The following is a 24,041-nucleotide window of genomic DNA, read 5'->3' as shown; positions in this document are numbered from 1 at the left end:
AGTACTAGACATCCAGTAATAGTATATTGTAAAAAGTTGTAATAACTTGATGTTATGTCATTCTGTTCTGAATGTATATCAAATGCTTCTCAGTAATAAAAGATTTGGTTTATAAGAAAACCTTTAAAATATGAAGATACATAGTATAGCATTCCTTACTAGAACAAACTATATAGCTAGCTGGTCTAACTATAGAGAAAGGACTACCGGAACTTCTCGGAAAGATTACAGTGATTATCAGCAATTTTTCTTGGCTTTTTTGACATGACGTTTAAATATATGCCCAGTTCTGAGTTTTGGCTTACACTTTTTCTGAATTAGGGCCTTTAGGAACTGTTTTCATGGTCTCAGAAGGGAGGGTTCTCTGTCAGTCCTATGCCTGAAAATAATGACAATGAAAAGGAAGAAGAGAGTACTGTTCTTGAAAATGCTCCTGAATTCATGGTAGATGGAAAATGGAATGTTTACTTTGGTTTTATGTGTATGCAATTTTCCTGTAGTAGCTTTCTAATTTCTGTAGCTTTTCTGATCTTTTTAAGCAAACTATAATACTTTCTGCCCTTTAAATTGACACAGGTGGGCAGAAAAGGAACTTAATATGATGAAACTTTTCTTTGATAATTTGCTACACTACATTCAGGCAGTCAGGGAAGGACGACATAAACATGCATTGTAAGTACACAACTGACTTTGAGTGTTTGATAATTCATGGTTTTAAACGTTTCTTTTCTGCTTTTCTTCTGGTGCTTCTGATGTGTTCTTATAAGTAAATACTTTCTATAGGGACATTACACGCTTAGGGAGACAAAGGTCTGTAAAAATAATAACATTTTAAATAGCTTCCTTTTCCTTAAAAAAAACACACAACTCTTGTGTCATTTTTCTTAGACATTATGTTGAATATTTGTTTACAAATAAAGCATGAAGATTTTATATATTCAAATCAATTTAAAGTGATTTTATATCATAAACTATTCAAATGTTTCATTTTTAAAATCTGCCATCATTAACCTCTGCAGTAGTTTTTTTCTGTTTCACACATTCATCCGCACTTCCCAATCTGTATGATTAAAATTAGGTGTATACATACAAGTGACACAATTTCTAGCTTCCCAATCCCGGAGGAATAGACTATTCATGTTTTGACAAATGTCAAAGTCAGTGTGTAAATATGGGCATCCACAATTGAAAAATGTTGCTATTTATGGGTCAAATTTTTACTTCATCATACATCTTTATATGGGACATTGGTCTAGTAAGAAATTACTTCAAAAGCTGTTTGAAAGTGGGATGAATTGCTTTAAATTCAAGTAAAGCGATACGTTGTTCTGTGTCTTTAACCAGTAAGCTTCTATCTTATAAATAGAAATAAAGTTAATATTTTTATATGTTACGAAAATATTTTTATAAAGAGTGCGTATCAGCTGGGGTCGGAAATTCAGAGTAGAAATACCAGCATTTTACAAGTTAGGGAAAAAATTAAGGTAGATCCTGCAAGGTGCTAATGACAAAATGATGCACTTGGACTGTATGCCAAAAACCCTCCACTCCCACCCCCGCAAAAAAACAACAGAAAAAGTACCTTATCTAGTAATGACTAGTGTGTCATTCCAATTGTTCGGTGTGGTTCTCTAATCCATACAACTGGAGTCTAGACTGTATACTGAACTAGAAGTTCAGAGAGAAATGTAGAAGAAAAAATTATTTATGCTTTTAAGAGGCACGTATATGAGTGGGGAAAACAGTTATGACAATAAACAATTAAATAAACTTCTGATTTTATACAAATTTAAATTTTAGATACAGCCACAGTGCAGAAGTTCAGGTTCGTCTTCAATTCCTGACATGCGTGTTTTCAACTCTAGGATCACCAGATCATTTCAGTAAGTATTTGAGGTTACCTTATCAGAGAAGCACCTCATAGTAATGCTCACATAGTTCTTAATAATCAATGTTATATATAAATATAATATTTTAAACAGGTAAAATTTTAAATAACCTCTGATAGTGTTTCAAAAGAAGGAAGATTTTTTGATGAAAGCACAGAACCAACACTGGAGTTTAGATTCTATTGCAGTTCTGTGAGAACAAATTTTTATGTCCTCTGTGCTTCAGTTTTTCTAAATATTAGGATTGAGCAATCACTGAAATGAAGATAATATATTCTGTGTTTGTGGGTTTTGGTTCATGTCCGTAATGTTCCCAGAGATCTTTTACTGGAGTGCACCATAAGTAAGTTGTGATACCAAAAAGGAATAATTCTTTATATTTTAATACTGTCAGAAATTGGTTTACACTCCCTGTAGGGTCTTTTGCGAAAGTGGTATTCTGTATGATCTGTACAGATGCTGAAATCTTTTCACTCTACAAGGTTAAAAATAGAAATCTTTTGATGTGGCTGATGGAGTTCGAAGTTGAACATAATTTCCTGTGGTTTTAGTAACCCTTGGTGGCTTTCCCTTCCATAAATTGTTTTGGCTGCTCTCTTCTTAAGCTCTTGTAAACTAGTAGCCTTCAGTGTTGTCTCAGCATCAGCTCTGTACAGACTTTCAGTTGATTCTATATTGAGGTTATTTATTAAAACGACTGAAGGGAGGAGTCATTTGGGTAGTCTCATTATAGGTAGTCACAGTTGGCATACAATGCATGGCTTGTCCCTTTGGTCATGAGTAGAGGACAGGAAGGGATGAGAATATCTGTAGCCAAGAGAAAAAAAAAAAAAAAACTTGTAACACCGTATTTGCTATTGTTGATAGGATAGCCACAATTCTTTTTAAAGACATTTGTTGGGATCACAAATGTTTCTATGCCAACTAAGAAAATAAACCTACAGTTTTCTTGAAAGGAATAACAGTGAAATAGTTACAGAAATACTATTTTCAGCCACGGTCTTAATACCCAGCTCAAAGCTGGACTCCAGGTTGTGCCTAATAATTATTTATGAACTGAGAAACAACCTGCTGTTTGGTACGAGATCTCAGATCAGCCCACGCTACTCATTGGTTTAGTAACAACTGACAGCATTAATGACCAAAAACTGTAGCTGATTGCCAGCTCTAAAGGGGAAAAGTGTATGATTCCCAATTGGTAGGTGGTGCATTTTTCTTTTGTTCTTTCCAAAAACTTCTTGTCCTAGCAAAAACTATTCTGATTTTTCTGTATGTATTCTTGGGTTTTGTAGAATATCGCTATATATTTGATGTTATAAAGGAGTAGTTAAAAATACTTCCCTAATTTTAGGGTTGAGTTTAGAACAAGTGGACATACTGTGGCACTGCCTAGTAGAAGATTCTGAATGTTACGATGATGCACTACACTGGTTTTTAAATCAAGTACGAAGTAAAGATCAGCATGCTATGGGTATGGAGACTTACAAGCATCTGTTTTTGGAAAAGGTATGTAGAGAGTTAATTGCAAGCTTATTAATTCTAATAAAAGTGTTTTTTACCATATCAGCACTATTTAACATATTTAAAATTGTTTCTATGAAAAATATGTCTTCAGTAGTCTGTCATGCAATGATTTTTTTCTGCTTGGAGGGAAGAGGGGAACAGATTGGCTGAATTCTTTTCACACTAGTATTTACTTGAGTGTTTCTTTGCAAATAGCCTGTGTGCTGTATCTGAAGCTATGTAGCCCTTCATTTCAATTTGGAAAAAAAAGCCACCCAAAACTATACTTTTCTTTATGATATGTAGCTACCTGACTGAAAAAATGAGTTTTCTTCTTTTGGGGAGTGGCATATAAATCTCATCAATACATCCACTGAAAATATGAACATGCAGCAGTAGAGCTTTTTGCAAGGGTCCCATCCATTTCGACAGACGACATTACAAAATGGATAGATTGTGCAATAATTAATGTAGTCTAGTTCTTTTTCAAGGTTACACAGTTTTTTGTCTAGTTTTGTAAGCATATGAGTTTTTTGAATGGACTCATCAGGTATGCTAACAAATTATCCTGCTGTTGATAAGTTAAGCAGCTAATGTTACAATAATAGTTTTGTTCCTTCTGCACCTTTACAGTCCAAATCAGCAGTAAAGAGGTTTGTTTAAGCCAATTACAGCTGATTTTTTTATTGTATATAAAATTCAGAGTGATCTTTTGCAAGAATAAATTTTAATTGACAGTCGAATATGATTGGTAGTAACAATGACATTTTTCCGTGCTAATGAAATAAATACCCTGTAATTGCTATCTGTTCCATCACTGAATTTTTTTTCCATACTAACGTGCATTTGTTTTATTTAGATGCCACAACTAAAACCTGAAACTATTAGTATGACTGGCCTAAACCTCTTCCAGCATTTGTGTAATTTGGCTCGATTGGCTACTAGTGCATATGATGGTGGCTCAAACTCAGAGGTAAGCCTAGGTTCTGCGCTCATGTTTTTCTTCTTTCTGAGGGAAAGGGAAAGTTAAATTACTTATCTGCAATAGCATATCTCTTGAGAACTTATTGGCTTGAATATTGTTTACTGGTTTGAGATAGTAGTGTCACAACCTGTAGTGGTGGGGTCCATACAGGTTTCTGCCTTGAGGAGTGTCCTTGAGGAAGCTCAGGACTCAAAAGTTCCAAATGTGGGACAGTGAAATGGAAATAAAAGAGGCCAATGATCCTGACCTTCCCTCATGACTTTGAGCACATCTGGCTTTTGTCACTAGAGGTAGATAGGAAACCACAAAGAAAGTGATACCATTTGCCTGCATATCTTTGTGCAGTTTATCACATTCTTAGCATAACTGAATTGTATTCACTATTGTGTTTAAAGAATGGGTTTGTAACATTTACTTTTATAAATAAGAAGATTCAGATGACATTCTGTTGGGCATATTTATTTCTGACTAGAAATCTGTTGTAAAATGTGTCTCAGTTTACATATGATATGCTTTAGAAATTTTTCTTCTGTAGTTTTTTATACAGAGAAACGATCTTAGAAATAAAATTATATGTAAGATATTTTTCTGTGAATTGATTTGAGGCAATTTTTTATTAAAATTTGTATTCTTACAATGAATACCAATAATAGTTGTAGGTTTAAGGCTTCATTTAAAAGTATTCCTGTTTGTCAAAAATGAAAATTCACTCTTTTGAATTTTAACCAGTTCTCCTCATGCTTCAAAGTATGAAAATATTTCTGTGAAAGTTAGGATTTCATAGTAATTAATGTGTGCAGTGATGAGAGCCTGAGCAGAGGAAAAATGGAGATATTTTTAGTAATTGCATCAAGAGGCAAATAAAATGTCTCAGGTCAGAAAAACATCACTCCCAGCAAAATAAGGAGGCAATGTTTTGTTTCTGTGTTTGTTTTCCTTTTGTCAAAACAGTTGTGTGGCATGGACCAATTCTGGGGTATTGCTTTAAGAGCACAGTCTGGTGATGTCAGTCGAGCGGCTATCCAGTATATCAACTCTTATTATATCAATGGTATGAATTTTTATTTTTGTCTTCTGTTTAAAATGTTTTAAAGAATATCTAGCGTTATCCTCTTTTTATTCTTAGTATTAAAATGCATAGTCCCAAAGTTGTGCATGTATTATTTACTTTAACTGATATTACAGGTAAAACTGGTCTGGAAAAAGAACAGGAATTTATTAGCAAGTGTATGGAGAGTCTGATGATAGCTTCTAGTAACCTTGAGCAAGACTCTCATTCAAGTCTGACCATTATTGAAAGAGGACTCTTAATGCTGAAGACACACTTGGAGGCTTTTAGGAGAAGGTAAATAGCTCCTTTGATATATTTGGATGCAGAGTTCATTTACATTCCTCTTATCATAATGATAAATGAGTTATGAGTTATTAATTTAAGTATTAGTTTCTTTGTTTTTCTTTGTGTAAATTAGGGACAGTAGTGGATAATTTTGAAAGGTTTAAATAGTTACAAGAGTTGGCCCTTGTCCTTGTATAAAGATATATGAATGCGGTTCATGTTTCCCCATCCCTCGCCAAAGAAACTTTTTCGAAGTTATTTTAGTTTTATTTGAAAACTACTGAGACTAATAACTTCATCTTATTTTGAAGAAACAGTGAAAAAAGGTGCAAGTTTTGTCTTTCCTCTCATTGTTTATCAAACGTTTGTGCTAAATACACTTTGAAAAAAAACACTTTTTCAATGTTTTTACCTGTTCTTAAGGTTTGCGTATCATCTGAGACAGTGGCAGATTGAAGGCACTGGTATCAGCAGTCACTTGAAAGCCCTGAGTGACAAACAGTCACTACCACTAAGAATTGTATGTCAGCCAGCTGGACTTCCTGACAAGGTAGTTAAAAGGCCTTTTACAAATACATCCTACATTGTTAAATTTCAGTAAGTCCACTGTGCACTTTGAAAAATAAAATACATGTTTTATTTCAGATGACTATAGAAATGTATCCTAGTGATCAGGTGGCCGATCTACGGGCAGAAGTCACCCATTGGTACGAAAATTTGCAGAAGGAGCAGATAAATCAACAAGCACAGCTTCAGGAGTTTGGCCAAAGCAGCCGGAAAGGGGATTTCCCTGGTAAGCTACAGTACTCATACCTGTATTTTTTGCCCTAACAAGGGTTCATCCATTTAGACCGTAGATGATTATGGTCTTTTTCTTCCCCAGATATCCTAAATAAGCAAGGTTTATGGTTTATTTTCTTCTAGCTGTAGTTATAGTTAGCATCACCCTCAATTTTAATTAATAGCATTGTTTCTTAAGCGCTACCATTTATTTGAAATGGTAAAGAAAATGTAGATCTGCCAAAAGTCCTTAGATCTAGCTAAGCTCCAAGTCTCAATAGACTTTCCCCCACATTATTTTTCTTCTCATTGTTGTTTTAATTAATTACGTTGTTTTCTGTAACTTGGAGATTCTGTTACATAGAACCTTATTCTATTTTTCCTGAAATTTATACATTTCTGGCTCTGCCATTGATTCAGAATTTGAAGTCATAATTCAGATTCAGAATTTATACTCTACATATGTGTATTCCAGTCAGGTGTAAGATTTTCTTAACTCCTGCAACTGCTTTTTAATTTATCATCATCCTGTAGCAAAAATGATCGTTCATTATCTTTTCATGCTCTTAATTTGGAATGTGACCTTGCTCCTGAGATGGTCATTGCTTGCTTACAGTGTGATGAATATGCATCCTGTTGTTGTTCCCTTTCTTTATGTGTTTTTGAGTGAATGAAAATTTTTGCTTTATCCTGTAGGAGGAAGACATTTTCTAAATCCTACTGATGCTATATATTATAGCATTCTTATCGTTTATTGCTGTTCAAAATATTACTGTTTTCTGAATTATCTTCTCCTCAATGTTTTCTTTCTTTCTCATTATGAGCAAGGGTTAGCATGTAATGCATATTATCTGAACAAATTCTGTCCATGAACATCTTTTTCCAACACCACTGACCATTAATATATGTGTAAACATGAATCTGACTTTCTTTTCATAGTTTAACAACTTTAAAAAAAAATGTTTTAATGGGACACTGTCAGTAAGCCAGACTGAATTTTAGATATCCTAACTACCTTCTTTGTGAAATCCTTTTCCAGTCACTCATCAGAAGCTGTTTTAGTGAAGAAATGATCTTGTTTTCTACCAAGTATAGCCACATAGCAAAATTTTTATTTTTGTTTTAGCTGGGATTTTAGAAACACATGATTCAGAAATTCAGAATTGCAGTCCTACAGCAGCTGCAGTTCAGTCTTGTTACATATGTACAATGTCTTTTGTTTTGTAGAATGCTTGTGCTGATACCCATAATTTTAGTACACTTTTTGCGGATGTTGGGGTTTTTTTTCTGCGTTTATTACACTAATTATTAACATACCATAACTATGGGAAACCGGAGAACCATAAAATTCGTATCTGTCGATTCATAAACCCAGTGTCCTTTGCTAAGTTTAAAACCTGTATTAATGCCTCTAAGTGCTTTGTCTTGTAATTGATATCTGTGTTGGCTGATAGATGCATAAAATCCTGTAAGAGGCTAAATCTCTTATTAACCAAACTTCTGAAGACATGTTTCTGCATTGTTCTGTGCATGCCACCGTGTGTTTGGAATAATCTAGTCACATGATTTTTACTTTTCAACTGCTAATTTTGAGAAGATAGGACTGAAACTGACACTTGCGGTTAAAATCTGTAGTTTTACTCATCCATACCCTATTTTGGGGACTGTTTTGTATAGACTAAAAAAAAAGAAAGGACTTTCTAATAACTTTTTCTTGGTCACAAAGTTCTCTGTGAATTATGGTTCAGTGTATTGACTGTTTACACTTAAAAACTTTGGTCATTCTGCAGCACAGGAGACATGTATTGTAAGGTACATAGTGCACACTTCTGTCTCAGTGACCTATTACTGTGTCCATTTTAATATGCCTGTATTAGTTAATCTGCCACAAAAAACAATTCCTGGTTAGGAACCTGAAATGGTGATTATTTCATCAACTTAGGTAGAAATCTGAGCAGAGTTTATCAAATTCCAGTAAAAATTACAGGCTCATGATGTCAGAGTACGAGTTTTTCTCTTGCCTTTTCCTTATAGAGCTAAAACTCATTGTCCTTAATTAGTTTTTAGTTGTTTTCTCAGGTGGGATTTCAATTTCACAAAATAGATAGACATAACACAACATTTGTATCAACTTTTGGCTCTTGGAATTCTAGACTTGCACTTTTTTTGCTTCTTTTTATTTGTTTCATCTGTTGTTAACTGACTGGCACTTTCACGCTGTTGGCCTCCTTTAGCGCTCCTGCTAGCCTGCCTTTTCACCACTGTGTAGACGGCCATTTCATTTCCAGCATCTTTGCGCAAAGTGTTACTTTCATTTTCCTGCTCTTGGGATGCGTGAACGAATGGTATGTCTGAAGCGATACTAGTCACATCTAATGCCTGTCTTAAAAGGAAATTTAGTTTGAGAAGATGAAGACACTGAAAAATTAATGTTTAGCAGATTATTACGGAAGTGAGGTAACTATTAATGTGGAAAGTGAAGCTGCAGGTTCTGAGATGGGCTAAAAGAACCTTAAAGCATTTATTAGTTACAAATACATTTCTGAAGTTTTTGCCATCATGCTTCTGTCAAGGGAATATCCAAGAATGCCCACTAGCCAAAACTTTGGGAATGTATCTGTAAGTAGTAGATGCATTCACATTTGTTAAACGTTCCTTTTAACTCTCTTTTGCTACAATAAACTTATTTTTTTTTTTCCATTTACCAGACATTTACTACATAATTCTTTTGAGGTCCCAATATCTCCCAATATCTACTGTAACATCTTCTCATTTGAAATTGTGTTGCTCAGAGAAATGTGAGATTGCATTTGCTTCTCACTCAGGTTGTTTATTGTATTCTTTCTTCTGAAATCTGTTACTAGTTTGCTGAAGTGCAGAGGATGGTAGATTTCTGTATTATTGTTGTGGATGATGTGTTTGCCTGCCTTTATCTGTTTGAAATTATTTTGCCTCACTGCATTGGTAAGTTTCAAAGCAGCCAGCTGAGGAGCATGGGAACAGTGGTAGGTATGTGAGATTATTCCCAACTCCACATAATACCTTCATGGTTTTATTGTTAACTGACAGATGTCTTTGGAGGGCTGCTGTCTGTCCAGTTTTTCCCAAGAACATCCCAGAAATTTTGTTTGGGCAGGATTTGAGGATCATATGTATTTGCCTGGTACCTCCATTTATCTGGCAGTCCCATCAAAGTTACTGTGTGTACATCTCACTGAATTGCTCTAGTTTGGAAACATCAGCACTTGGGTGTGTATGTCAGCTGGTTTTGGGAAGCATCACCTGGATTTATTGTGTGCATACATCAGTAGAGACTATGTGGCTGCAGTCTGCAGGTGATGGGCTTTCAGTAATTACCAGAACAAGCAGGCTGACTGTGCGTGCTCTACACCGTGCATATCTTTATGACAGTGAAAGAATGAAGCTGAGGTTCGCTGCCTATACATAGGCTTTTTTTGTTTTAATCCATGTCTTTGAACACTGTGTTCCTATAGGCAAGTAATATACTGTTTTGAAGCATTTTCAGGTTACAGAGCTCTCAATACTTCCTAAGATTTCTGCAAGAGGTTCAAAAGAGTTGAAGGAGCCTCATTGAAATCCTAAGGTTGAAGTATAGTGGCAGTGTAATGCTGCTTTTCACTGGTGTGGAGGACCAGGGCCTAATGTTGGAAAAAGTGTACTTGTAAGAACAGTGGCTGAAAAGCATAGCAAATTTCAATCCATGACAAATATCTTTGTGCACCGGAATTGGTGGTTAGAACTACGTGAGTACTCTGAGGTATAAAGTCATTGTGCGTTGTGATTCTTGGTTGCTGCTTGATTGTCTGCGCCAAATGAAATTAAATTCTTAATCTTTTAATTGTTCAGATTTCTTGTTCAATGTTGAGAGTTCTTTGAAGGGTGTTCTCAGTTTTTCCTTTCTGAAGTATATGACATCTTCAGTTCCAACTTACATTTAAGTAAGATGAATCATTGCTTCTTTGCCTTTGCTGACTTTATCACAGGTGTGTAATACAAAGGGATTTTGTTGACGATCACAATCATTTTCCATTATCCTTCTCTAGCATTTACTACAAAATATGGAAGGCATGTTTTAATCTGTATTGTGAACACTTTTCACCACAAGATAGGGTGAACTGTTATTGAAAAGGTTATTTCTGAATACATGCAAGTAAACTTAGTTTAATGTAATAACCAGTTTTCGTAAAAAAATTGCATTAAGTTTTTGCCTCATTTTAATTGCTACTGAAGGGTGTACTATTAAAAATAAGTCTTAGCACTTTCATTAGAAAATGAAACTATGATTCCAGAAATTTACTGAAATATGTTTTTATCCTAGGTGGCCTCATGGGACCTGTGAGAATGATTTCATCTGGGCATGAACTGACAACCGATTACGATGAAAAAACACTTCATGAATTGGGTTTTAAGGATATGCAGGTATTACCAGCATATAGATAGCAGTCACTGAAAAAGAGTGGTTGATATGTTGCTTTTGTCTTGTGCAGCTGATGTATGTAGTGGTGGTGGAAGGTATACTTTTCTTTGGGAGCATCCTACAGTTTTCTGAAACTAGTTGTTTCACAATATCCCGTATGTGCCTCCTGTAAGCTCAAACTAATGCTGTCGGTCCTTGCTGCTGTCAGTCTTTAAAATAATTAATAATTTTAAGAGCCTAATTCTAGTTACGTTAGCAAATGTGAAAGTAAAATTTTAGGTTTTTTCATTCATCAAGGAAAACAAGGGACCAGTGAAAACAGAACCAAATATCCATATTTTGTCTGAATTGTTGAACACATGCTAATTCCATAGCCAATTCCATGACTAGCTCGCTCCTTTCACAGGTTAAATCTGAAGCATTTTTTAATGCTCATCTGTAATTTTTTATCTCAATTCAGAGTTCCCGTTAGAGTGGTCTACTCATAAGTTTGCTGAAGTCAACAGTATGGAAAAGCCTGATTTGATTTGTATAAGTGTGAATAACATCATGACTTAGGGAGGTGGAACTGTAACAAAACTTACCAGCAGATCATCACATACATTCTTTCTAGCTAAAGGAAAACTAAACTCATACTGTACACCTTCAGGGATCTGCTAACATCCTTTTAGAAAGATTATTAGTCGCTGATATGCTTACGTGTGCCATTGCTGGCTGTTAGCAATTGTAGCAGTTAGTCTGTCTTGACTCTTGTGGTTCCAAATTGGATGATCTGTTGGACTACATCTTTGATTGTTCATCAGTTCTTTTTGCTAAATGAATTGGGTTAATTCAAAAGCAAAACCAGGGTTAAAAATAATTTTTTTCTTACTAACATAGATCATTTTACAGAATTGAACTATGGTGCAATCAGATGAATTTTTACGTTTGCAGAACTTGGAGGAGTGGTAGCATTCAGTTTGAATGGCTGGGTGTGATCCATATATGAATGCAGGAACAGTTCATCTGAGAATGGCTTTCCGCAACGTGGTTATGGCAGTATAACAAATGTCTGCTTTTCCGACTACACCGCTATTTGTGTTGCTACACCCTCGCTAGCATTCTTCTGGTCCTTTTTGCCAATTTATCTTGTTTTTCCTCTGGATTAGTTTTTGTGCCATTTCATTAACGTACTGAGAAGTCAGACCAGTACTAGAGTCTCCCCAGCCTGAATGGCAAAATAAGGGATGAGGGACAAGGAAACAGGGCCGTCTACTGTAACAACAACAAACAGTGTATGCAACTATACCATGAATGCCTTAAGTGAAAGCAAAGCCAAGCTTTAATTATAGCAGTTGCTCAAAATGCTGCTCAGCAAAGATTTGACAACAAAGTTATTGATGTATCTTTAAGTTCTTAATTCTGATCCCGTTGAAAACATTCCATGGTTTTAGCATATGAATTTTCAAAATTGTCTCTCTTCTTGTTGTTTCTCTCTGTTTCTAGATGGTGTTTGTATCCCTGGGTGCACCAAGGAGAGAACGTAAAGGTGAAGGTGTTCAGCTTCCAGCATCCTGCCTACCTCCTCCTCAGAAGGACAACATTCCGATGCTTTTACTCCTGCAAGAACCTCATCTCACCACCCTTTTTGATTTGTTAGAGATGCTTGCCTCTTTTAAGCCTCCTTCTGGAGAAGTGGCTATGGAAGATAGTGAGGTAATTTAGAATAATTTTATTAGGATAATTACATTTAAGTTTTATTTAATTTGATCTATTTTTCCTATCTAGCCTACTTCTTGTGTACTCTATACAATTGCTAGATATGTTTATTGTCTGTATATTCACATTTCATGTATGGTATAATCATTATAATGATTTTTCTGATTTTCTTAACAGCGTTGTTCTGATATATTTTAAATGTTCTAAATATTGTAGAAGCTATTAAAAAGTAATTCTTAAGAAGGAATATTGATTATTTAAATAGATGTGGTGAATAATAATGGGAATTGGCTTGAAGAAAGGTTGGTAAAGGTTTTATTGCAAAAACTCAAGTTTTATGTCTTATATGCTGTCATTAGCTTGTGGGAGATTAAATAACCACTAGTATATTCGAACCAGTAGTTTATTTTTAAGTTTTATTTACACTCAAATATTTCAAAATATGTGATACGCTGTAAAGATAATGGAACTTAGTTTCTTGCAGGTTCAGTGAGACTTCAACTATTACGTTCTATTTATGGATTTACATTAGATAGGAAACAGATAGCTTCTTAATTAATAAATACATTTTTGGACTTTGAAATCTTAGCAAGGTTATTTTCACAAAGAAGTTCATAATAAGAATGGTTGTTGTATGGTTTGTCAGAGTGCAAGATGTGAAGAACTCCATCTCCATGCAGAAAACTTATCCAGACGTGTCTGGGAACTGTTAATGCTTCTGCCAACGTGCCCTAATATGTTGCAGGCATTCCAGAATATTTCAGATGAGCAGGTGAACAAAGAATGCTTGTTTTACATGTTTATCTTTATTGACATGAATGTTTTAGTGTCTAGTATTTTAGTTGAATTTTCTCCAAATAGGAATGTTAAATAGTAAGTATGTTAAGTATGCTGAGACACAAGTAAACCTAATAAACAAACCTAATAATTCTTATGAAATAAAACTAAACAGAGATGTCAGTTTAGTTCCCAAAGTTTGTTTTTATGATTTCTTTAAAAAAATTATTTAATAAATGAAAAGAATAGTCAATACTAATTGTCACAATCTTTTGGTTTGAATTGAAACAGCAGTTTCTTTATCTGTAGCCTTGCTTTAACGTTATGACTGTTGTGATAGTAATCCTTTTGTACTCTCTTCTATAGTTTCAAAAGATGGATATTTACCTCGTTGTTTTCTTGCCCTATAGATGAATATTTTGCCTCTTTTAAAGTTGTTGAAATTACATATTAACAGTTTTTAGATACTACAGTTCTTTATGGACACATGCATCAAAATTTTGGTGGAAGTTATAATTTAAAGTATAACATTTGGCTTCCTCTACTTTAAAATTGTGTGTACCTTAGCTTATAATAATGTTGGAGGTTTACTCAAATTTCCTTGGTGAATTCACATTATTCAAATTGTTAATTGTGTATAGAAATATGCTTGAAATTGTCTAATCTCGAGTAATAGATGAACTTAAAAACAAAATAATTTGTCCATATAACTTTAAAAATCCTCTCCTTGCATTTTTTAGCTAGATCAGCATTACATATAATCGTGTTAATTGTTTCTGTCTCCTTTATCTTTTAAGGGTAATGATGGCTTTAGCTGGAAGGATCTTCTGCGAATAAAAAGTGCCCATAAACTTTTGTACGCCCTGGAAATTATTGAAGCTTTGGGAAAGCCCAACAGGAGAATAAGACGTGAATCTACGGTAATAGAGTTTCTTGCGCAGAATATATGTTTTTCTCTCTGAACCAAACTATATATTGATGAGTTATTTTATAGCATTTTAATTCTTTAACTGTTTTTACAATGAATTGTTCTTGTTTATCTTTAGGGAAGTTACAGCGATCTTTACCCAGACTCAGATGATTCGAGTGAAGATCAAATAGAAAATAGTAAAAACACGTGGAGCTGCAAGGTTTGATTTTCCTACAGTATTCTGTGATACCTACTATAGCTTTTCAAAAAAGAATAAAATGAAAACCCATTTAAACATTATCTATCTTAGAGTTTTTTATCTCAAATTTAGGTATAACATTTTAAAGTTTTTCTGTGTTATCAGGCCTGTAAATTTGTCACAGTTGTGTACAACTATTTCTTTTGTTTTTCATAAAATACCCAGCTGAATAGTTTTATCAGATTTTTTTTTTTTAAATTTATTTATAAAGCTTAGATTGGTATCTAACTGAACTTAGTGATATGTCTGTATTTGCTTTTTTTCACATTGGTTCCATAATATACTTACAGTTTGTTGCTGCTGGAGGGCTCCAACAGTTACTAGAAATTTTCAATTCTGGAATCTTAGAGCCTAAAGAACAGGAATCGTGGACTGTGGTAGGTGTTTATTCACCGTTTTTCTCTAGAATAACATAGCTGTCATTTGTAAAGACTTTCATTACTTTCAGCCTTTGTTATAGTTACTTTTCTGTAGTAAGTGAAATAAATGAATTCTATAATTGAAACCAACAGAGTTTATGCAAGAGCATCTTTTTCTTGAATATTTTATATTCCTGGAAGAATTTATTTTCTTTTTAAAAAACCTTCGTATTTCTGCTTTTTTATATTTTAAAACCACCCTTTGTATTTTTCTATGTATTTTTGGTTTAATTTTTTGTCCAGTCTTTAAAAATCCTAGTTTGCAGAATGTAAAATTGTAGGTCATGGGAACATCTTAGAGAAAAAAAACAATCTGGCTTCCGTCTTTAGGAATGATTGCAACTGCACTGATAATACTATTGCATATCACACTTTTTTTAAAAAAGTCAAAATTTGCCAAACAAGAAGGGGGTACTTCATTTTTGCCTTTTCCTGCTTGTTTTAGGGAAGGTTATTTGGGAACTTTTATTATAGTCTGTTTTAAAAGCAGTAATCTGTTAATTATCTTCCTCTCTGAAGGGGCCAAGAAATATCACTTCCCCTTGTTGGCATTGAGACAAAAGTCGTAGCATTGTGGCTACGGTGTTAATAAAGACATTTTTCAATAATGAACTTTATTATTAGTTGTTCTTACATAATGTCTTTTTTCATCATTATTCTGTCATTAGTTTGATCTAAATTCACATCATAATGAAAACTTTTTTTATTAGAGTTAATTTTCTCTTTTATTTTCAATTCTATGGCATTTGATTGAAAAAAAAAAAAAAGGAAATATCCCAAGCTCTGAGTTATATGTACATAAAAAGTAAATGAACAAGCATACACATGTATGTATAAAACTGATGACAGTTACTGAAATGTTAAAAAGAAGGCAGGTACAGTTTTTATTAAAAGTTTGATAGTTTTTAACTGATTTTGATGTATTTGTTCTAAAATTATTTCAATATTAGAAACAAGTTGTCTTCCTCTCTATTCAGTATATAAACAAAGGTTCGTATGATTGCTTTTATTGGTCTGTCCAGAAAGCATGCACAACTCTGTGAAAATGGTAACAGATTCTGCAACTAAATGCCTTAGCAGAGAGTCCTGACTTATGCATGTATAGGTGCTAGATAGCTGACCTACTTCATGTGTTACTGTGACATGGTGCTCTATTTTTCTTAATGTTACTCTCAGAATGCACCTTCTGCTGGTGGAGCTGAGCAGGTGCTATGTTTGGCCATAGTCACACAGCTGAGAGCCATGAAAATTGATCTCAAGAGTTACTAAATGGATCAGTGGTTTTCATCTAACAAGAGATGTTACAATACAAAATGATATTTTTAAACTTGTATGTATTGTTTCTGCATGGTTAAATATATTCAACTTGAAAGCACTTCTGTATACCATACTTTATACCCTGTGCTATAGTTGAATATAATGCAGGAAGAGCTCTTAACTGTTGAGCTTAACTTTTATACTATTTCCTCTGTGTTATTTCATGCACTGAATAATAAAATGTCTTGAATGCACCTGTTAATAGGACTAGATCATGAAAATGTTTTCACTATAAGAAGTAACTTCTTTTTAATACCCTTCCTCATTGGTGTCTATTCTGGTGAGGTTTTGCCAGTTAGTTCTAGCTGTTTATCCTTTATACCTTACTTAAGCTTTTACTTCAAATTCCATAATAGGCATAGAATTGTTTGTAAAATAAATCTCTGAAAAAAACAGTGTTTCATTTTCTTCTTATTCACAGTGGCAGCTAGACTGTCTTGCTTGCTTGCTGAAGCTGATATGCCAGTTTGCGGTTGATCCTTCAGATCTGGATTTAGCTTACCATGATGTCTTTGCCTGGTCTGGTGTAGCGGAGAGTCACAGAAAAAGAACATGGCCAGGCAAATCAAGGAAGACTGCAAGTGACCATGCGAAGGGCCTTCATATACCTCGTTTGACAGAGGTAAGAGATAAACAGTGTGTGTCCATTTTGTGAACTTCAGAAAAATGACTCCTTTGTTGAGTGAAGCCTTTATTTTGGTAACAAAATAATGTAGTGGAAAAGTTACTAATACTAATCTATATCCTACATGTTATTCTCCTCTAAAAATATTTTAATTGCTTTAAACCTACTAGTTTTAAAAGCTGGAACCAAAAGGTTTTTTGGCGATTGGTGAGCACATGAATTGGGAATTCAGAATTCCAGTGCTTTATCCCTATTTCTTAGATTTTGTTTTCCAAATTAATTATTCCTTTTTTTTTATGGTAACCTGTTACATGGGCTGTCCCCATCCTCGCTAAATCCATTTTAGATTCCTTTAGTAAGCACTAAAATAACTTACTCTATTAAGGTTATCGGGGTGAGTGTAGGGTAAACTTACCTAAACCTGTAAACCTTCCTGCCAGATTCCTGCATGCTAATTTCCTAATGTAGACCAAGCCAATGTAGTATTTTGGCATCAGAGATATGTTCACTGTAAATCGATTGCTCTTTGGCACAGGACCAGCTGTGATTGCCAGAAAGTGTAGGTCTGAACTGTGAGCTGGAGCCAAACTTCGCATTTGTCATTGTTTTACATGGAAAGACCTTAACTATTCTATAAGTATTAGGTATTTTTGACAAAACAGATCCCTAAATTGCCAAAGCTACTATGATACAGGGAAATTATCCAATGTATTAAATTTTTCAACACTGACTGTGTGTAAATGCTGCTACCGATTTCTATAACTGGTTTTAAATTTTTAATTGTCATTGATTAATATTTTTGATTGCAGTGGATTTGCTATCTAATTAAAAGACTTTCTTCAGACTTTGTTTTGAAAATTCTGTGTAGCCTGTCAGAGGTTCTGTAAAGATGAACAATTTAAGTGAATGTATAGGCAATAAAATGTGTTGATCACAGAGATGAGCAAAATTTACATATCCAACCTCATCCTCAACCCTGTCTCCTCAAGCCTGATTTTTAAAAGGAAGTGAATAGTCTATGCTTTTAAAAAAATACTGTTTTTTTACTAAAAGGATTGAATAAATGGTTGATTTTTCTATTCAGTTAAATTGTCTTTCTTCGAGAAATAGAATGAAATTTTAGCATCTAGACTTAATGAAACATAGGATTTTAGATCTGCTTTAATAAAAAACAGTGTAAGGTTGAACTATGGAGATGCTGTGATTTGTCTTTTGCTCTTCTTCCCTCTACACAGGTGGGTTTGTTTTAAATTCACACAGTGTGTATAATTTAAAAACAGATTAAAAAAGCTTGTTGTTATATTAACTGTTTTTTTTTTTCTTTTGACTTCAATTTTTAAAGGTGTTTCTTGTACTTGTCCAGGGAACCAGTTTGATTCAGCGACTTATGTCAGTTGCTTATACATATGACAACTTGGCACCTAGGTACAATATCTTTTTATTTTTGTAATAAAGCTAATCAAGTGTGCACATTTTCATCGCTGCTTTAAATAAAGTAAATAGCTCTTTCAGCTGTAGTCCCCATTAACACCCATATCAGAAATTTAAGTCTATAGGCATTAGACTTGCTTTTCTTAGTCACCTCTTCTGGTAGTTATCCTACCCTTATAGGAGGAGTGAGAGAGAGGAGAGTGGCGAGAACTCTCAATGGTCAGGGTGTAAGACATGGAGCAACAAAATATATATGGTATGCTCTCATAAATTCACATGCCAAAACTATTTCTTTGTTCTGTCTGTAGCAATTAGCATTCTCAATTTCAAGGCAGGGTAAAGGAGAAATTAAAATAAATTAACTTTTAAGCTGCTTAGTCATCTGCCGGTTTTGACATATTTTTCCCATCATAATAACATTAGCTTATTACTGCTGAAATTACCCTTATGGTTTTAGTGAATTTGCATGTACTGAAGGCAAAATTTTACCTTCAGAAACGGGCTATTAGAGATTTTTGTGCTTTTTGCCTTTTGTCCTGAGAAAAGCAATTCTGTGTAAGACTGCATCGTGACAGAGTCGGACTGATGGTGGGGAGGTCAGTTGTTTTGCTACATTTGGTGGTGTAGAATTACTTGATTCCAAGGAATGGATAGTGTGTTTTACCATATTTTTAAAAGATTGTTAAGGACGTTCAGAGCATTTCCAGTCAAGTCTGCAAGTGTGCCTAACTTTAACCTCTAGTTGAGTTGTAGGGATAATTTTAAATGTATATAGTATGTTTTTGGTTTCATAACCTTTTATTGCAATTTTTAAAATGTAACTAAATAAATACAAACATTTAAAATTTGTCTAAAGTTTGCAAATGTTTGTTCAAAGTGAGGTTCTCTATGAAGAATACTAGCTTTCTTCTGTATGGGTCAGTTCTTAGTTCCGTTTTACATCTTCTCTTTTTTGGATAAAATAAAGAGGTTGTGGGTATTTTTTCTTGACTTTTTATCTTGTAGTCAGTAAAGCTTTAAGGGGGTGACTTGAAGATTTTCATAGTTTTATTATTGTTGCTAATTTTGAATACTGCAAGAAATGAATACTTTTAAGATTAAAATTTTGGTTTTCTTAGTGGGTACTTAAGAGTAACTGTGTTGTTACTTGTGTGTACTTGTATTCCTAAGTGATTATATGTTACATTCTGTGATAAAGTTCAAATGCCTTTATCTTCTTCCTGTTCAGGGTGTTGAAAGCTCAGTCTGATCACAGATCAAGACATGAAGGTTAGTGCTGCAAAATAGCAATATGTTATGAACTAATAGCAGTGAAAACATATCGGAGATAGAGAGTTACGTGTTTGTTTTATTCCACCATTAGAATGCTACAAAATTGTTCCTTGGTAGTGTTAGGGCTGTTATAATCTAGGTGGGAATACAAAGAGAGGCTTTCCTTCTCTGGAAATGGTTTTATATGAATTGAAATTTTGTACTGTAGCTATGCCGTCATCTCCAGAAGAGCTGTTTTTGGTAGGAGAACCAGCTGTATTTTATCTTCCAAAGAGCAGCATATATACACCATAATAGAGTCACCAATAGTCACCTTTATTCTGGTTTTCAGAAATCATTCTGGGCCCAGAATTCCTTGGAACTTCCCCATCTGTCCGTCTTGTGGAGGTTTTTTACAAAAGGTCTAAATGACCTGTGTCAGATTAAGTCTGTAATTGTCAAAAGTACAGCATAGGCGTGCATAAGTATAGGTATGTCCTCCTAGGTTTATACGTTGTCTTCAGTTTTTCCACTTTGTTCTCCCCTGCTGGTGTTAATGTCTATGAATTCAAATTCTCAGTAAATGCTATGTATCACCTACTAAAGTCTTACTTTTAGCTGCTAAGAAAGGAACAGATACACTAGTTAGTCCAGGGAAATATTCATGTTAAGACATGATGCAACCCATTAGCAAAGTACCAGCTCACTGCTTAAGAAGTAGAGATGCAGGAAAGGATTGTGCCCCAGGTTGGTAATAATTAGAGTAATCTAATTTAATTGTCATCAGTAGTACAATGGTCAGAATTTAGTAAGCATATTGGTAAAATTCTGAGTTTATGTAGTATCTTATGTGCCAGTAAGGATTAGTCTTGTACGTTAGTATGACTGAAATAAATGTCGTATGTGGTAGAACTCTGCAGCTGCTCAACCTAAAAAGCCTCTTCTGTTAGTTACAGTGTGATTTACCCTTACCTTATTTCCTTTCAGTCACTCATTATTCAATGTGGCTCTTGGTGAGTTGGGCTCACTGCTGTTCCTTGGTGAAATCCAGTCTGGCGGACAGTGATCATTTGCAAGACTGGCTAAAGAAACTTACCCTTCTTATTCCAGAGGTATGTTAAAGGAGAAGTTAGTGCATTACTAATTAGTGCATAATATGGAACAAGATTAACTTTAGTTTCAGGCTTCCATTAAATTCAAAACATGTTGTTTCCTGCTAAAAGTAGGCAGGATCTGACTCAGTTACTTGCAATCCCGTTTAAGAAATAATCATTTGTAGTTAAAATACTGTGTAAGATGGCACATTTGTGGTTGATTGCAAATCAGTTTATAAACTCTCGTCTTTGTTCTTGGCTTCTGCTTGAAGGTAATTTTTTCATTGTAATTTGTTGAAATTTCTGGATGATGCCCTCTTACATGGATTGAATATACTTCCCCCATTATATTATTTTTTCAGCTATACTTTTTGTCACAAAATGAGGTCAATGAGAGTTTGGTATAAAAACGTTCGTCATTACCGAATCTTTGCTTAGCTTTAAGTAATTTTTTCTGATCTAAGAAAAACTTGAAAATTGCATAAAGACATGCATAGTAGAAAATTTTTGTGTTTACTAATGATTGCCTAAAGGTGAAATATGGACATGATGTGATAGTTATTATCTGTTGCTTTATTACTCAACCACAGAAACAGCTTACATGCTGACTCCATTTAAAAACCCTGGGAAAAAAAGAGTGCAGACTTCCAAAGCTGGATTAGAGATAGTCTGTGGATATTTTTCTTAAGAAAAGAATAAAAAAAAGAAGAAAATAAGTCTTCTAGTGAAATTAAACAAATTAACCATATAGTTAGGAATGAGTAAGTGTAGGTTCCAACATCACACAGATTTCCCTAATTTGCCCAGATGTGATATTTTCTATTTTAGTAACTGGCTGTAAACTTTACTGTAGAAAATACGTAACTCAAGAAACAAAGGGCACAGACAAATCTGCTGTTTTGTTAGAACAGTATCTTTTGCATTTTTCTGTAAATAATTTGAACTTATACTTTGAACATATATTATTCGTAATATGTGTTTTTAGAAAGACATCTTCTACCTTGATAACCTGATAGGTATTATGAGAGGAACTTAATTATGTACATATGGAAGAAAAGTCAACAAAAGAAAAAAATATTCTAAATAATGTGTGTAATCATTGAATTCTTTTATTTTTCATAAAGACTGCCGTTCGTCATGAGTCTTGCAATGGTTTATACAAGTTATCTCTCTCTGGTCTGGATGGGGGAGACTCAATTAATCGATCCTTTCTGCTGCTGGCTGCATCAACGTTATTAAAATTTCTCCCTGATGCTCAAGCTCTGAAACCGATCCGGGTAAGAATTTAAGACATTACAAGACTTTATCAAAGATCTATTTAAACATACTTGTGTTAATATAAAAAGAAAAAATGATAGCACATATTATGTCTGACATACTGTTTCTGATATACTGAGATATTAAGACTTTTGGTTTAGATGCTTCCAGAAGCTTCACAAAAGTAGTTAAAGCTGTGACATTACAGTAATTTAGAGCTTGCCTGTGCTTGGAGAAATGCAGAATAGCATTTAGGAATTGCTCTTGTTCTGGAATTGTAGTGTCCGTGTAACACACTGTTAGGCAATAACAGTTGTGTTTTCAATATATGCCTTGATTTCCCTTTTAAATGTAGGTAAGCCATAAATAGATTAGTACCTTGTTTTACGTGTACATAGGTGCCCTCTGTTGTTGTGGCTGAATGTTACTGCTCCCCAGTCCATTGCTGCTGTTTTTCTGTTGGAGTACTATTGTCCTCACAGCTCTACTAAATAGAAGAGATTCTGTGTATGTTGTCAAAGCTACTTCAGGAGGAGTTCTCACTGTTGACGTATGCAGGTTAATAAAGATGGTTTGAACTAACCTGGATGATTTTGCCTAAAGTCAGTTAGGGATTGTAGACCTAGCAATGCATATCAGGGGAGGCTGTGCTGACTTTAGCTGATGTAGCTAAATCTGAAGAGCACTTGCACGGACTTGTATGGTGGTGAAGTTTGAACCTGGATTTTGGGTCTGTCAGGCAGTTATTCTTGTGACCCTGTATGGCATTTGATTTCAGGTGAGAGTGGTTCATTCAGTTTAAGTCTGCTTTCATTTTAAATGCTGCTGATATTAAAAAAAAAAAAAAAAGTTAAATTAAAACAATCTACAGAAGACTTTGTATTATTTGACTCATTTCCAGAAGAGTTTAAAATTAGAGTTATACTAATTAATGTTGAATTCAGACAAAGTTTCTCATGTTTTGTCTAGTCTAATACTGAACATTTTTGCAATTTGCATGGGTACGATAGAGTCAATACCATTCTAAATTTTTTTTTAAGGGTCTGGCAGATCATCCTGACAGTCTTTCAAGAAAATTAATAAATATTGCAGAAGAAAAATAGAAGACGCACTGTTACATTGTAAAATACATTGTTCTTGTACTTGGCTTATCTTAAATAGGGGCTTGAAGAAAGTAATATTCTTGTTACAGTTACTGTGTTTACTACGTTTTTTTAATACAGTTATTTTGTCTGATGTACTTCAGAACAAAAGCAATTTCTTTTCACAGATAGAGGATTATGAAGAAGAAACAGTGCTGCGACCAGGTTGTAAGGAATATTTTTGGCTGCTGTGCAAACTGATTGATAACATACATGTCAAAGATGCAAGTCAGGTAGGTTTTGCTTTGCATTCGTATGAATGTTTGCTTTTTTAAATTTGGGTATTCAGACCACTTTTACTTCAGTATGAGACATTTTTACTCAAGATACAGTGAACTCAAGATACAGTGAACGGCTCTTGGATCTTTCCCATCTCCCAGCTTTTCTTACTCTCTGATGTGTGTTTAGTAGCTCTTGGCCAAAGGAAGGTTCAGATACTGAACCTGTAGAGTCAAGAAGGGTGAACACAATGAAGGTGAACTTAGGTGAAGGTAACAGACGTTGGGAATACCGCAATTATCTGTGAGATTCGCTGTTGAGAATTTCAATGCGGTCTAAGGAGGAGGTAATCAAGTATTTGACTAAAGCTGAAAGAGGAAAAAATTTGTTAACAGCCACTTAGCACAGGTTAGAAAACTTATTCACAACTTTTGAAACCTCTCTAAAGGGTTGTCGTGGTTTAACCCCAGTCGGCAGCTAAGCACCACAGAGCCGCTTGCTCGCCCTCCGCCCCTCGGTGGGATGGGGGAGAGAATCGGAAGGGCAGAAGTAAGAAAACTCATGGATTGAGATAAGAACAGTTTAATACTTGAAATAAAATAATAATAACAACAACAACAGCAACAACAATAATAATAAATTGTAATGAAGAGGAAAACAACAAGAGAGAGAGAGAGAGAGAGGAACAAAACCCAGGAAAAACAAGTGATG

At 34.4% G+C, this 24,041-nt stretch overlaps 1 protein-coding gene across 1 annotated transcript in view; it reads left to right on the top strand.

The window, feature by feature from the left end:
- Positions 1-24,041, top strand: part of USP34 (ubiquitin specific peptidase 34) — a gene marked incomplete at its 5' end in the record, with an annotated part of 85,204 nt that overhangs the window by 9,823 nt on the left and 51,340 nt on the right. The window contains 20 exon segments of the mRNA XM_009574576.1: positions 577-672; positions 1,801-1,883; positions 3,241-3,395; positions 4,252-4,365; positions 5,329-5,428; positions 5,563-5,722; positions 6,137-6,263; positions 6,359-6,506; positions 10,833-10,933; positions 12,417-12,626; positions 13,276-13,401; positions 14,204-14,326; positions 14,453-14,536; positions 14,866-14,952; positions 16,733-16,933; positions 18,279-18,361; positions 19,596-19,636; positions 20,606-20,730; positions 21,837-21,989; positions 23,240-23,344. Coding sequence (XP_009572871.1) covers positions 577-672; positions 1,801-1,883; positions 3,241-3,395; positions 4,252-4,365; positions 5,329-5,428; positions 5,563-5,722; positions 6,137-6,263; positions 6,359-6,506; positions 10,833-10,933; positions 12,417-12,626; positions 13,276-13,401; positions 14,204-14,326; positions 14,453-14,536; positions 14,866-14,952; positions 16,733-16,933; positions 18,279-18,361; positions 19,596-19,636; positions 20,606-20,730; positions 21,837-21,989; positions 23,240-23,344 — 2,422 coding nt within the window.

The sequence above is a fragment of the Fulmarus glacialis genome, unplaced genomic scaffold, assembly GCF_000690835.1.
Source record: "Fulmarus glacialis isolate BGI_N327 unplaced genomic scaffold, ASM69083v1 scaffold4750, whole genome shotgun sequence".
Taxonomy (NCBI): domain Eukaryota; kingdom Metazoa; phylum Chordata; class Aves; order Procellariiformes; family Procellariidae; genus Fulmarus; species Fulmarus glacialis.
This window is presented reverse-complemented; position numbering and strand designations above follow the sequence as displayed.